The sequence below is a fragment of the Dromaius novaehollandiae genome, chromosome 12 (genome assembly GCF_036370855.1).
Source record: "Dromaius novaehollandiae isolate bDroNov1 chromosome 12, bDroNov1.hap1, whole genome shotgun sequence".
Taxonomy (NCBI): domain Eukaryota; kingdom Metazoa; phylum Chordata; class Aves; order Casuariiformes; family Dromaiidae; genus Dromaius; species Dromaius novaehollandiae.
This window is the reverse complement of record NC_088109.1, coordinates 15,154,685-15,168,081: the sequence shown is the minus strand read 5'-3', so window position 1 is coordinate 15,168,081 and position 13,397 is coordinate 15,154,685. Positions and strand designations below refer to the sequence as shown.

Genomic DNA, 13,397 nt, shown 5'->3' with positions numbered 1-13,397 from the left:
AGTCTTGGGGTCGTGCTTTACAAAACAGGTAGTGCATGGTGGGACTTTAAGTGAGGTGCAATTTCTGGTGGCACAGTGGCATTGCAGAAGGAGCAAAGCGCTAGCTGAGCCTCGTGGACAGATGAGGCACTGTGGTGCCAAAGGACGCCGTGCTTTCTCATGGTCAAAGGGACTGAGGGGAGAGCCTGACACTAGCACAGAGCTGCTGTGTCAATATGTTGTTTAAGAGAGCCTGCTTCACTGCTCTGGAAACTCGGTGTGTGAAAGGTTTGAAACGTTCCCTCTCCAAGCAGAGCATCTCATTAAAGCCTGGTAGGGCTTGCTGTGCAAACGATCTCCTCCTTGGCCTTTTGTAGCATGGGTTTTAGTCTACAGCCTTGAGAGCGTTGTTTGCCATGCGCTGCCAATGCCCTTCACCACCTTCTCATGCGGGGTCTCAGCGAAAGGTGCCCTGCGCGAGGGAGGCTGTTTTGCTCCTGTAAGATTGCTGTAGGACTTCAGTACTCAGGGACAGTGCATGTGAACGAATCATGTTGTAGGCAAATTCTGCAAAAGCTTCTTCGAGGAGGCTCTGGCAAGGCATGAAAGTCATCTGATTTGCCCCAGGGCTAGGCCTCCGAGCAAAGAGTGCGAATGCCGTCATGTGGATTAACGCGGAGCTGCGTTTGCCAAGTCAGCGGCGCTCTTGGTCTTTCCTTGGGCCAGTGCTGGCCCTCCCGCACACTTATGCCCTTCCTCCATGTCAAATCCAGAAGTTGAAATAATTTAGGGATACTGCTTTTGTAAAGCCCAGAGATGAGCTGTGGTGGGATCCAAACTGGCATCAGATCTGGTTTGATTCATAGGTGGTGAATAAACACGAATGTTGTCTTGAACTAAAGGGAGGATAAAGAGTATTCACCTGCAGCAGATGGAGGAGGGGTATTGGTGCAGCAAGCATGGGGCTGATGTGCCGTAAAACGGACCCTACCATATGTATCACGGCCTGCAGTGCGTATGTAACCGGTTTTGTTTTACAAGTGGCTAATGTCTTCAATTCCAGCAGCAGATGAGGTGGGCAATGTGAAATAAGTTTGTCTTAGACCAGGTGCAGGTGGGTGGGGAAACTGCAGTGAATGAATGAAGCTCATGCTTCCCCCTCCTCTGACGTGGCTGTGATCCTGCCAACGCAGGATCCCACCCTCCCCACCTTACGTTCCTTACGTCCCAACTGCATTGAAGGCTCAGTATATTTTTTTCAATCACGATATTTTAAGATTCACCCTGTTCTGTCTGTCCAGGCAGCTTCTCCAGGTCCACAGCATCCTCCTGCCTGGTAACTGTGACTGCCTGTTATCCAGCCTTCCTAACACCCATCCTGGTCCATATAAAACCTAGTTACTGAGGTAATCTCCCTGGACCACTGCCCTGCTCACATCACCCTGGTTTTGAATCCCTTCACTGATTCCATCTCTGGCACCTTGGAAACACCAAGCTTTTATCCTCTCACGACTCCTCACTCCTCTGCCTTGCCCTGGTTGGTCTCGCCCACCAGACCTGCATGAAATGTTTTCCCCCCACTTCTGTGGGTCCATCAGGATCTGCTTCACTTTTACAACCCAGTAAAACTGTTGTTTGTTGCCTGTTGTCTAAGTGAGTGTTTTGGAGGGGGGGCTTGCTCAAATGGACATGTTTTGGGCCCTTGGCCCTGGCACAGGGCAGGCAGCGGTACAGTATTAGTCGTTCATGCTGCAGCTCGGGTGTCTCCCGGACACCAGCCATCGGAAGAGCTGCCACTTAGCTGTGGTAATGCGAGTGTCAGCGGCAATTGGAGAAAAACAGCTCATTGGGCTGAGTTCCCCCGAGAACTCAGACTGACTCAAAAATGAAAAAAATGAACATCCAGAGAAGAGAATTTTCGCTTTCCTGAACTTTTTAAAATTCTCTTTCTTTCCTCTTTCTCCTCCAAGCTTCCCTTTCATAGTAAGTCCTCCACGTTTGTCTCATCACTTTAAAGAAACTGAAGATTTTTATTCCTGCTGATTGTATAAATCATCCCAGATCTGCTCTCCCGCTCTCCGGAAGGGTAGGGTGTCCTTGGGATTGAAAGGAACATGTGCGCTGCTGAGATGTTTACCTTTATGCCTGATATTTCAGAGGAGTTCAGAGGGGTCACCATCGTAGAGCTGATTAAAAAGGAAGGAAGCACCCTCGGATTAACTATTTCGGGTGGCACAGACAAAGATGGAAAGCCCAGAGTCTCCAACCTGAGGCCAGGAGGACTGGCAGCAAGGTGAGAAATGGAAATGGGACCCAGAGAGTGCTGGAAAGGAACAGCTGCATGTTCCAGTTACTGAATGAATATGGTTATACTTAAAATAGTTGGTGCCAGACTTTTTTTATCCAAGTTCCTCAAACTGCAAAGTTGTTGCTTCCGTAAGTAGACCCTCTTCTACTTTGAGCTATTTCCCATGGCCTGTGCAATCACATCCTGAAACTTTGTTTTAGGATATTTGGGATTCCGTGAAACTAGACAGCTTTGTCAGGAGAGTGCGTGGTGTACAAAAATATATCTTGATCAAGCCAAGTGGCCTAATACTGTATCTTTTTGATACCGAGTGTATAAGTAACGTTACTGGATCAGTAGAGGAATGGGAGAAGAAATGCTTCAGGAAGCAGAGAAAGGAAAGGAGTAATTGAACAACTTTGCAGAAAACAGGTAAAAGGAAGGATGTTTTCTTTTTTCCTGTTGGGTTTTTTTTTTTTCAGAGAGCTCTTGTTGTGTTTCTCATCGACTGATTGCTCTACATGAATGAGAACGGAGCAACAAAACGAGAGGTTGTGAACATGTACACTGCGATTGTTACTTTATGTACGGATCTAAAAAACTGCCACCAGGAAAGACAGACGGCTTTGATTTTTGCATTTCTTTCCGAAATAGTGGGCACATGTAATTAGACAGCTAAGGTCCGCACATCTTTGGTGGCTCGTTCAGAAAACCTTGCAGTCACAAAAGGTTCCCCATGTGTGTCCAGGCTGAACGCAGCAGAGACTTTCTGCTACCACTGCTTTTCTTTTTTTTTTCTTTACAGAAGTGACCAGCTGAACGTTGGGGATTACATCAAGTCAGTGAATGGCATTAACCTAACCAAGCTGCGGCACGACGAGATCATAAGCCTGCTGAAAAACGTGGGCGAAAGGGTAGTACTAGAAGTAGAGTATGAACTTCCGCCAGCCGGTGGGTGCCTCTAAGATAATGCTATTTGCTTTTCTTGGCTGCTTTTTGTCCTGGGATGCAGATGGGTCCGTTTGTGCTCTAGCCGACATGGCCAAGGCTGTTTCCTAGGGCATTTTTACACTCTGTCTTCATCTGCTCGCAGAGCTGCGGCGGATGCTGCGGAGCTGTGTGCCGTCGGAGCAGAGCGGAGAGCCGTGTTTTCCAGCACAGTGGGTGCCTGTTCATGCACACTGGCGGGAGATGGCTGATTAGATTTGTCTTGCCTCGCAGTGGCTTGGTAGCACAGGCCAATCTGCCTCCTGATGCTACTTCAGCTTGTTTTCCTCTTTTTTTTTTTTTTTTTTTCCTTTTGGAGCATGGCTACAGGAGGTTTTATTCAGTCTTTAGCATACAGTGCCAGATCCTCTTCTCTGAACTGCATCAAGTGCTGTTATTCCTCAAGATGCTTTAAAACGTTATGTGTTTTCAGAAGGAAAGTTAAAGCAATCTGCTTTCTAGCTAAGGGGCCCTTGGCAGAGGCTGCCGAGCCAGGATCTGATAAACTGGGGCTGTGTCCTAACATGGGAGACTGCATTTGCACGGATTTGTTTGTTCTGATTAAAACAAATACATTCTGTGCAACAGTTTCTCATCATGGTCTTTCTGTCGCTGAAATGATCTGCACTGTTACCACTTCTTCAGCATCTCAGAAATTCAGAGAATGATTGAGCAGAGGAAATAAAATAAAAAAGAGGAAAAACAAAGCTAATGAAATCTAAACGTTTTAGCCCAGATAAGACCTTATCTTACATTTCCTAGGCTTTGCTTTTGCTGCTGCCTTTCCATGAAAAGTACTGAATTACAATAAATGGCCATATAAAAACCTAAGGAGAAAAAAAAAATGAATTAGTTGAACCTTTGTTCATCATCTCTCTCTCTTCTCCTGCTGTAAATGTTAGCTAGCTTTTCCACACAACCCTTGTAAAACAACTCCCCTGCCCCAGTTCAAGTTTTCCATGTTCTCATGCTCACTAAAGATGACAACTCTTAACCTTGCTCCTTAGCTGTGAGCCTTGCTATTAGAAATCGGATAAGCTGTACTTACGAGCTAAGGAACAGAGCCAATACTGCATGACTCAATCAATAGCAGCAAAGCAAAATGTCTCCACTTCTGAATGAGCAGTAAGAGCACTACCAAAACAATGACTTTGCTCAAATGAGATTATTGATGCTCTTTATGGCTAATCTAAACGAAGAGGCACTGCAAAAGGCGAATAGAGAGAGTTGTCAATTACTGCCTTGCTCCAGTGAAACGTTGGTTCCCCGTGTGCTGTTGTCTGTGGTGAGGGTTTGCTGCTGTTATGTGCACCCCTCTTTCCCTCCCTGGGCAAAAAGCAGAAATATAGCGCAACTCAATAGCTTGTACTTGTGGGTTTGAATTTTTCTCCCTGCTTTGTAATTTCCTGCTTGGGAAGGGACCTCGCCAGTCCAGGTCTAGTTTTCAGGCCATGGTGCCCTATCATCTCTTGCATCAATAAGCCAAGCCCCGTGTTAACGCTAGTTTAGGTTTCCCTGCTTCCTGCTGCTCTGGTGAAAGACTGCTGCAAAACATTATGCTTGGCTGCTTAGGATGGAAATTGGACAGTTTCCTAACCCGCCTGTTGATGCTTTATACCCTTTTCTTGGTAGGTGGGTATCACCCATTAGCTTAGAGCCTCCCTGTCCCCCAGGTGTTTCGCTCTGAAGCATTTCTAGGCCATGTCCACATTAGCCAGCAGGGCCCGGGAGCAGAGCGGCTGCCCCAGGGATGCTGGTTCAGGGGTTGCCGAAATCCCACGGGCAGGTCTGGACAGAGGAGACTGGGAGACTGTCCTATATTCACAGTAGTACTTTGATAAATCATTAAATAGCAGGAGATGGCAAGAGACAGAAATGGTTTTCTTTCTTTTTTCTCTTTACTTTTGTACATTAAACAGTACTGTGTATTTAACATAAAATTACTGCATTGCCCCCAGGATCAGTTTAAAGGATTCACTTAATCTTTTCTAAAGTCAAAACATGGGAGGGAAGGGAAAAAATCCTCAACCCTTTGCACTGAGGATTTGGGATTTTCATTTTCTTTAAGGTCAGCCAGTGACTTGATTCCTTACGTGGCTCCTGGTGGATTGGTTTTTTTTTGTTTTTTTTTTTTTTTTTCTTCCCCCGAGTAAGTTTCCATCTGTGGCAGAAGCTGCTGGCTTTTGAGTAATGCTGAACCCTTTAAAGCCGGTTGATAAACAAGAGGGTTTTACTTGAATGTCAGAGTATCAACCAAGACAAATGTGAGGGGAGATGCACAAAGCTCAGCAGGTGAAGTCATACCAGAAGGTGGTGGTTTGCTCTAACGAAGGTTCGGGCACCTGGGTCGGGGCCTTTGTGCCTCCCGGTGGGGTGGAGAGCCCCGTTACGGGGACTGCACTTTCATTTCAACGACGTTCAGCTGAGTTTTGGTCAGGTTTCACAGGGTGAGACAGGATGGGGGTAACTGCATCTCCCTCTCTTCCCTGTAGTGCCGGAGAGCAGCGCTGGCATTATTCCCAAGACCATCGAAGTGTCCCTGTACAAGGAAGGCAACAGCTTTGGCTTTGTGCTGCGAGGTTAGTGGCTTCTCTGGCGAGAAGCGTGTTGGCAGGGGCGATTCAGGGAGTGGGAAGAGAAAAAAGGAAGCGGGCAAATGTCATACAGCTCCAATGAAGAGCAAGAGCATTCTCGGCGAGCGTGCTGCGCAGCCTCCAAGGACTGCTGGCTGCCTCGTCCAGGGCAGTCTTTTTGCTTTCGAGCTGTGTCAGCCGTTACGTGATAAATGTCTCTAGTTTCTCAGCACTCCCCTTCCGACTTCCAAATCTACGGTTAATTACAGCGTTCCCGCTTTCATTACAGGGGGAGCCCACGAAGACTGGCACAAGTCCCGACCGCTGGTTCTCACCTACGTGAGGCCGGGTGGCCCAGCAGACAGGTAACGCTCACGTTTCACCTCCCAGAGCGGTGGGCTTTAATGAAACAGGCCAGCAGCCACCATCATGCTTTTGGATGTGTGCTCTTGTCCTTCTTGCTGGTGTCTCCCCTACATATGCCCCCAAGGCTCTGAGTGCAGGCGGTGTGCGGAGTGACACAGCTGTGAAGTTTGGGGCCCTTGGTGTGTGGGGAGGACATGTGCCATGCTTATATGCTGGCCTGCGCATGGATGTTACTGGAGCACCCAGAAACACCTCTTCCAAAGACAGCTGCTTAATTAACTCGGTGAACATGAAGAGCTTATGCTATATTAAAAAACAGGAGGTGGTCTATCTATTTGCATGCTACTAATTTAATGTGATGGGCTTGACACTCTAAATACCCCAAATTATTGCCCCAAGGAGTGTTTAGTTCCTGCTGGATCAAGGTAATTGGCTTATACATATACACTTTTTTTTTTAAGTGAATTTTGCCTGTGGCTTCCTACAGGGAAGGGTCCTTGAAAATCGGGGACAGGCTGCTGAGCGTTGATGGGATTCCTCTGCACAGCGTGACTCACGCCGATGCCCTCAACATCCTGCGTCAGTGCAGCCAGGAGGCCCTTTTCCAGATTGAGTACGATGTGACCATCATGGGTAAGGCCAAGGTGGTCTGGGAGGCATTTTCACCAACTACCTGGAAAATACACATGAGTAGAGGCAGCAACTGGGATACTTGGTTTCAATGGAAGAATTGCTGAGCAATGTGCTACCAGCATGGATGGAGAGTTCAAAGCTGGCTTAGTTAAAGGCATTTGAAATGTCTGCATTTGATGATGTCTCTCGAGGCGAATGACGACTAATTTTAGGAAGGCTGGAAGGGAGTTTCTAGTGTAGGCAAAGGGAGGACATAGGAGAAGTCTGAGTTAAAGGCGCCTGGAATGTGGGCACACTGCCAGCACTGCAAATACTGCTATTAAATCTGTGCAAGGGAGGGATTGCAAGCAGGCGTCGGCTTGATGTGGCTATAGTTCAGGTTCTGAATTTTGACCCTGCTTAATTCTAGAGCTATTCCCTTTGTTAGAAATTTTAGTTCAAATCTGCTTCCGAAATGAATGAGGGTTGTTCAACTGATTGACCCCAAAGAAGACAGAACTTACTGGAGGGCAGAGGGTGGGAATTTCAAAGAAATGTTCTACACAGTGGATGGTAAATTAGAGGACTGGAGGGGCTGATTGGTTTGGGGGTTGGGGTTTTTTTTTTTTGTTTGTTTGAGTTTTCAGTTTCAAGTTCTGGGAAAAGGTTTATTATTAGCTACTGTAAAGTCATTTTGAGCTGGCTTTGTGACACACAGCTGTTACTGCAGGGAGCGTAGTTAATGAGTTTAAGGTTACCACAGAGTCCGAAGCTGTGTTGGCTCTGGAAGCTCATTTTGCTGTACGTTAGATCTGGATGTTGTATATGTTTCCAGAGGGGTTTCTGCCCCCACTGGAGCCACGAGCTGGATTATTTTGGAGTATCTTCTACGAATCTCACAAACTAGTCTGGCATGTCTGAGCCTAGGATCTGGTGAGGAATAGAAATCAATGAGATCAGGTTGTTTTCTGGTTTGCCAGTAAGGAGGGAAATCAAAAGGATCTGCAGTTGAGAGAGTCTAACGGCTCTGCCCCCTCCTCGCCCCCTGAAAAGAGGAGCTGAGAACTGTACAACTCACTCCATGCAAGATGCGAGAAGATTGCTCAAAAGTAAGGGAGCTCCTTGCACAAGCTCTGAGAGCTTTCTGCTTCCTTTTTAGTCTCTTTCTGCAGAACTGTGTCTCTTCTTTTCAGCACAAATTGCACAAGCATCAACATAGTCTGCCGTCTCCCTGTGGAGGAGGCTGCCAGGACCTGGGCAGCAGCGTGTGACACAGACACATGCTCCGCTGGGAGAGCTGAAAGGAGTAGTTGAGACCTCTGCGATTACCTGCATGCTAGCTGGCTTCTGCCCTGTTACAGGGGGAGTTTCTGCTTAGAAACTGGATGGTATACAAGAAAAAGAGGAAACTCTCAATTATGAAAATTACAGAAAACAGAAACTACTCAGACCCTATTTTCTACCCTTTTATATGATTCTGATTGCAGTACCTCTGCAAAGGTCAGTAAGGGATGTCTGTGCTTTTTCTCAGCAGCTTTCTGTGCTGGCAGCCCTGTCCTGGGAGCGGGGCCGGCAGGGCTAGGGAGGAATTTTGCACAAAGCCTGAACAGAGGCAAACCGTTAATGGTGCGTGGGAAATGGGCTTTGGGGGGGGGGGGTTGTTTGTACAGTTCCCTGGTGCCTTTTCTGCAGAAAGCTGATTGTTTTAAAACCAGACTTGGAGCAAAAATAGCCATGATGATGTCTTGATATTTCTTCTTGAGTAACTCTCCCACCTAAAAATGGTAGCGTTGAGTGAGCACCGAGCAGTGTCAGGTTTTATGTAACGATTCTCCATCCTGTGTCACTGTGCAGTGACCACAGCCAGATGCCTGCAAAGAAGATACAAAAACAGCCCTTTCCTCAGATAATTCCTTCATAGAGGGTGCTTCTCCCCAATGTCATATAGGGCTATACTTGCCTGGCTTTCACTTTTTTTAGGCACCTAAGAATACTTCTTTTTAAGAGCAAGAAAATGCAGAACATGAAGCTTAAAACAATCTCTGCGGACAGTTTTGCCAGGGAACAGCTAATAACTGCAATAGGAGGTGAGCGTATCACCCCCAAATCACAACTGCTATAGAAACTCTCTTTGCTAACCAGAGGAAGGTGATAAGAGAAGAGAACAACAGATACTGGAAGCCGTGGGGGTACGTTATTAGCCTGAAGGGAGAGTTGCAAAAACCTTGGCCTGTGCTCTCTGGGGAGCAGACGGCAGCTCGCTGCGGGGAAGCGTGTCAAAGTGAGCTCCTCGTGTGCAGAGAGCCTGGGTCTGCGGAGCTTTTCACCTAACGCCACTGCCCTGGCTGGTGCTTACACCTAGCACACCCCGTTCCCGAGCTTGCTTTCGGTTTTTGGGGGGAAAGATAACGGCTCTTTGAGCAGCCCCTGTTGCCGCGGGGTGTCACAGCGGAGGGGAGCGTGCACAGCACCTCTGGACACGGACGGTGCTGGGCGGCATCTTCCCTCTGATGGGGCATGGTGCCGCGTGACCGGGATTTGGGTACGGTGTGACACCTCTGCAACCGCCGGAGCCGCTTGGGGACTTGTGAACAGCCTGAAAACACACGTGTGGGGTTGGAGCCCTCAGTTTCCCAGCCAAAACTGTGCGCCGAGGCTGAGCCGGAGAGAGCCAGTGCCGCTCTGCAAGCGGGCGCTGCAGCCCCGGCTGCCGGGGAGGCCAGCGTAGGACGAGGCCACCGCCTGCTCTGAATCAAACTGGCTGGGACTTCTCAAGGCCACCTACAGAGTTAAATTACTCTCCCATTTCCATTTAAAAGGAAGGCGGCTTGGGCACACGCGTCCCTCGGGGGTTCGGAAAGTTGCTGCCCTGCGCTGATGCCGGATAACCATTGCGATAAACAGGTGCTTTCGTGTGGCGACGCTTGTGGGCCTTTTAAAACAGGCAAAAAACCCTCCCCAACCAGCAAATAAGCTGACCGGCTGCAAATCAGTGGCATTTGAATAGTTACTCTGTAAAAAAAGCCGTATGCGCCGTGACTCGAGGCTGTGAGCCTTTGGGGGAGGCTCTGCTGGGGATGATGAATGAGCAGAGAGATTTGCTGTGTCCTCCTTCTCCTCCTCCTCCTCTTCCTCCTCTCCCTTCCCTGGCCACCTCCAACCCACTGATGTGCTGGTGGCCTGTGGCAAGCGGTGAACCGGCAGGGTAGAGCACGGGGGGCCATGAAATCAGAAGTCTCCTTGCGCTTGTGATGCCAGAGGAACTGGGAGCCGCTGTGCTGTACTGGGAAAGCTCCCTGATCCAGTTCTTCTGGGGCGTTGTGCTTGATTTGGTTTGCCTTTTTGTTTTGTTTTGTTTCTCCCCGGCACGTGGTACGGCAGGGAAGACATCCTCCCTGCCGGCATCCCTCCCCTGGGCAGCACTCGTAAGGCGTTGCAGCGTGGTTGCCAGAGCATCCCTCCTTGGGGAGGTTAGCAGGGCAGGGGGGCTCGAGGAAGCCTAGTGCAAGGGAGGAACAACTGTGTTTCCTCCCAAATAAGCTGGTGAAAGATCTCGAATAAAACACCTGCCAACACTCGGCATTCAATTGGTGGGGCGACCAGCTAGTCTTATACCGTTCCTACTTGGTGCCAGCATGGAGAAGACTCTGGTTCCCTAGTGTCCATCTGTGGGTGAGTAGGCCTCAGGCATAGGGGTGCGAGTGGGTTTTCACAGCCCTTCGTGTCCTCCCCGGGTCAGCCAGCTAGGCAGGAGGACGGGATTCACTGCACTTGAGCAAGTGTTGATAGATTTTCTGCTTTCTGTTTTGGTGGAGAAGATTAGGGTTGATTAGATCTGTAGTGAGTAACCTCTTGGCTGCTGAATTTCTACCCGAACATTTTGAAATGGAGTGAGTTTGGGTTCAGAAGGAAAGGCAGAGGCAGGATTTGGAGGTGGAGGTTAACTGGGCTTCTGGGACTGATTTTAGGTCGAAGCTGCTGATATTGAATTTTAAGAGGGTCCTGTCCAATTTGTTCGTCCTATTCGTTTAGTCAATACAACTTAAAAAGAGCAGATATCTTCCAAAAGGTGGAGGGCTTAAGGGTTTATTTATTTACTAAATATACTGTTTTTGAGGATGGATAAAGATAGAATTTTCCCAGCAATGTCAGGAGACATAAAATCTTTTGTCCAGTGAAGGGGAATGGGAGTGGGTTCCTTTTCTGGGCCCTTTCTGGCTGACCACTGAACGACTGTGTGGTTTTGGACAATTTGTGTGACAGCTGTGCCTCAGTTTCCCAATCTGTAAAATGGTACCTTTCTCCTCTGGGAAGCACGGCTCACAAAATGCCTTCAAACCCTTATGTAAAAAACGGCAGTCATGAAAGTCAGCGTAAGCATACGTGGTTTTTCTGTTCTTTGGTAACAAAACCCTACAGAAATGATGAAGGCTGTTGCATTATATAAACTGAGTGCCACTGGTCTCTGCAATGCTTGTTCTGCAGTAGTGTGATTTTGGCCCTCAGCAGATGCTGAGCAGTGAGTTGAATATCTCCCCTGAATGCTGAGGCTCCAGAACAACTGATTAAACTCTCTTGACTTGTGAGAAAGGATCTTGCTTTAAGTGAGGTGAGATCCGCTCCAAAATGCAGGAAGATGTGGGTGCCTTTCCCTGCCATTGCTTCCTTCCTGGGCTGGGTGAGGTTGCTGATGTGTCTGACAGCACAGAAATACCTCCATGGTGCCAAAGCAGCGATGCAAATTGACTCCCTAAAGTAAGATGATTGCATGGCCTGCTGGGTCCTCTCAATGTTTCTTTTTAAATTAGCTTGGGTGTAATTGCCCCGTGCTAATCATGCCTGAGAAATATTGCTAAACTGCAGACTCCTGACCTTTGATTTGAGCCAAATATTTCCCTGAAATAATTAATAGAGGCTTGGCTCCTATTTCCCCAGCAAATGCCTTTATAAAATGGATTTAGAGCAATCCTCATCTTTGCAACAGGAGGTCAGAGTTAAAGGGACAGCAGGGTGGCCTTTGCTTTGAGCGGCAGGAGGAAAGCCCGTGCAGGAAGGACCGTAATTTCCTACCGTCTTATTGATACCTGGCTCCTGGCAGGGGAGCAGATGCCCAGAACCCTTTCCCCTTACCATCACGCGGAGACCAGCCGCTGGGAAACATTTGGTGTAAAGTACAGGAGTTTGCACGGCTGCAGCACACCGCATGTGAACGAGCGCGAGTGCATGAACTAGCCAGACCCCGGCCTCTGGGCTACAAGGCTAATTCAGAAGATGCAAACCACCTCGAGGGAGCTGGGATTAACCTCGGTTGCTGCTCTGGTCCAAGCAGTCAGTGGGCATTAGTGCTTTACATAGTTGTTGTCACTGGGAAGAGAGGTGAGAGGGACATAGGACAAAACCAAGAGGAGCAAGTATTTTTCTTGCAAAGAAACACCCAGGTCTACCACTGCAGCAAGCCCTGTTTCCACAAGGTTTTTTTTGTACCTGCTTCCCTTTGACTGGAAGACTATATGCATGTGACTCTTTTTGGATTTTGCATACCAACTGCAAAATCAGTGTTGTGTAGCTGGCGTTTGCTGTTGGAGGAGATGCCTCAGTCTCTTGGTGCCTCCTCTGCTAACGAAGACTTAAGTGCACCTTGTGCGGGCTTTACCTGGGTGCTTCATGCATCTCTTGATTGAACTAGGGCTGTGCTTTTTGCCAGGGTCTGCAAATCTCGCCAGTGGCCCTTTTCAACAGAGAATAAATATTGTTTTACTTGGAGTCAGTCGTTCATAAGCTTTAACATGGCCTCTTCCTCCTCCTTTCTCCCCCCAAGAAAAGAGCACAGTGAGCAGAGCCAGAGCCCGAACGCCCCTTGGCTGATCTCCATGCCAGGGATATTTCTGTCTCTGGAGAATCAGCATCTTAAAGGAATCTCAGGAAAGACCACGCTGCAGCTTAACCTCTGAGATCTGCACTAAAGCTCCCATTTATCAGAGAGCAAGAATGAGCCGTGTGTCAAGTTTTGGAGCCAAATAGCACCAGTATTTTTAGTGGAGTGTAGTTTTGGAAGATAACAGCCTTCTCTGAATAATTGAGGGTTGAAGAAGCATCGTGCTCTCAGAGAGGGCTCTGTGGACCTTTCCTTTGGAGCCAGTGGCTGGACTTCTGTGAAGCACTCTGGGGAGGCAGGAGGTCAAACTGCACCCAGGGGTGCTGCCTGTGCCTTGGTGGGGTTGGTAATGCACCAGGAATCCAGCCTCTTTATTATGGCTTTAGGTAATCTGGAAGCAAATGTGTGTAACGGAGGTGGAGGGAATTTCTGTCTAATCAGTCCGAGACCCAGATTTCACTTCCTCCCTCTTTCTCAGAGCAGATGAATAGGTATGATGCAAGCTTCTGCTAACAGGTGCAATTTTGTGGGAGTTTCATAGTCTCAGTTACAGCATCTATTAAGCTTATTGCAAAAATACGTCTTTTAAACATGAGCTACCTCTGTATTGTCTGATGGGAGAGAGGAGGCTTTTGTAAGCATGCAGGTAGAGAGAGCTGTGTCTCTGCTCCCACTGCCACGCTGGAGGAGGTGAAGTGAACAGTTGAGGGGATGTGGC

General features: G+C 48.2%; 1 protein-coding gene across 3 annotated transcripts in view; it reads left to right on the top strand.

The window, feature by feature from the left end:
- GRIP2 (glutamate receptor interacting protein 2) overlaps positions 1-13,397 on the top strand; it is a 299,043-nt gene that overhangs the window by 235,979 nt on the left and 49,667 nt on the right. For all 3 annotated transcript variants that reach the window (XM_064518999.1, XM_064518998.1, XM_026093139.2), the window contains exons 3-7: positions 2,137-2,272; positions 3,072-3,217; positions 5,746-5,832; positions 6,116-6,191; positions 6,680-6,825. In XM_064518999.1, the coding sequence (XP_064375069.1) occupies positions 2,137-2,272; positions 3,072-3,217; positions 5,746-5,832; positions 6,116-6,191; positions 6,680-6,825 (591 nt within the window). The remainder of the gene's footprint in view (positions 1-2,136; positions 2,273-3,071; positions 3,218-5,745; positions 5,833-6,115; positions 6,192-6,679; positions 6,826-13,397) is intronic.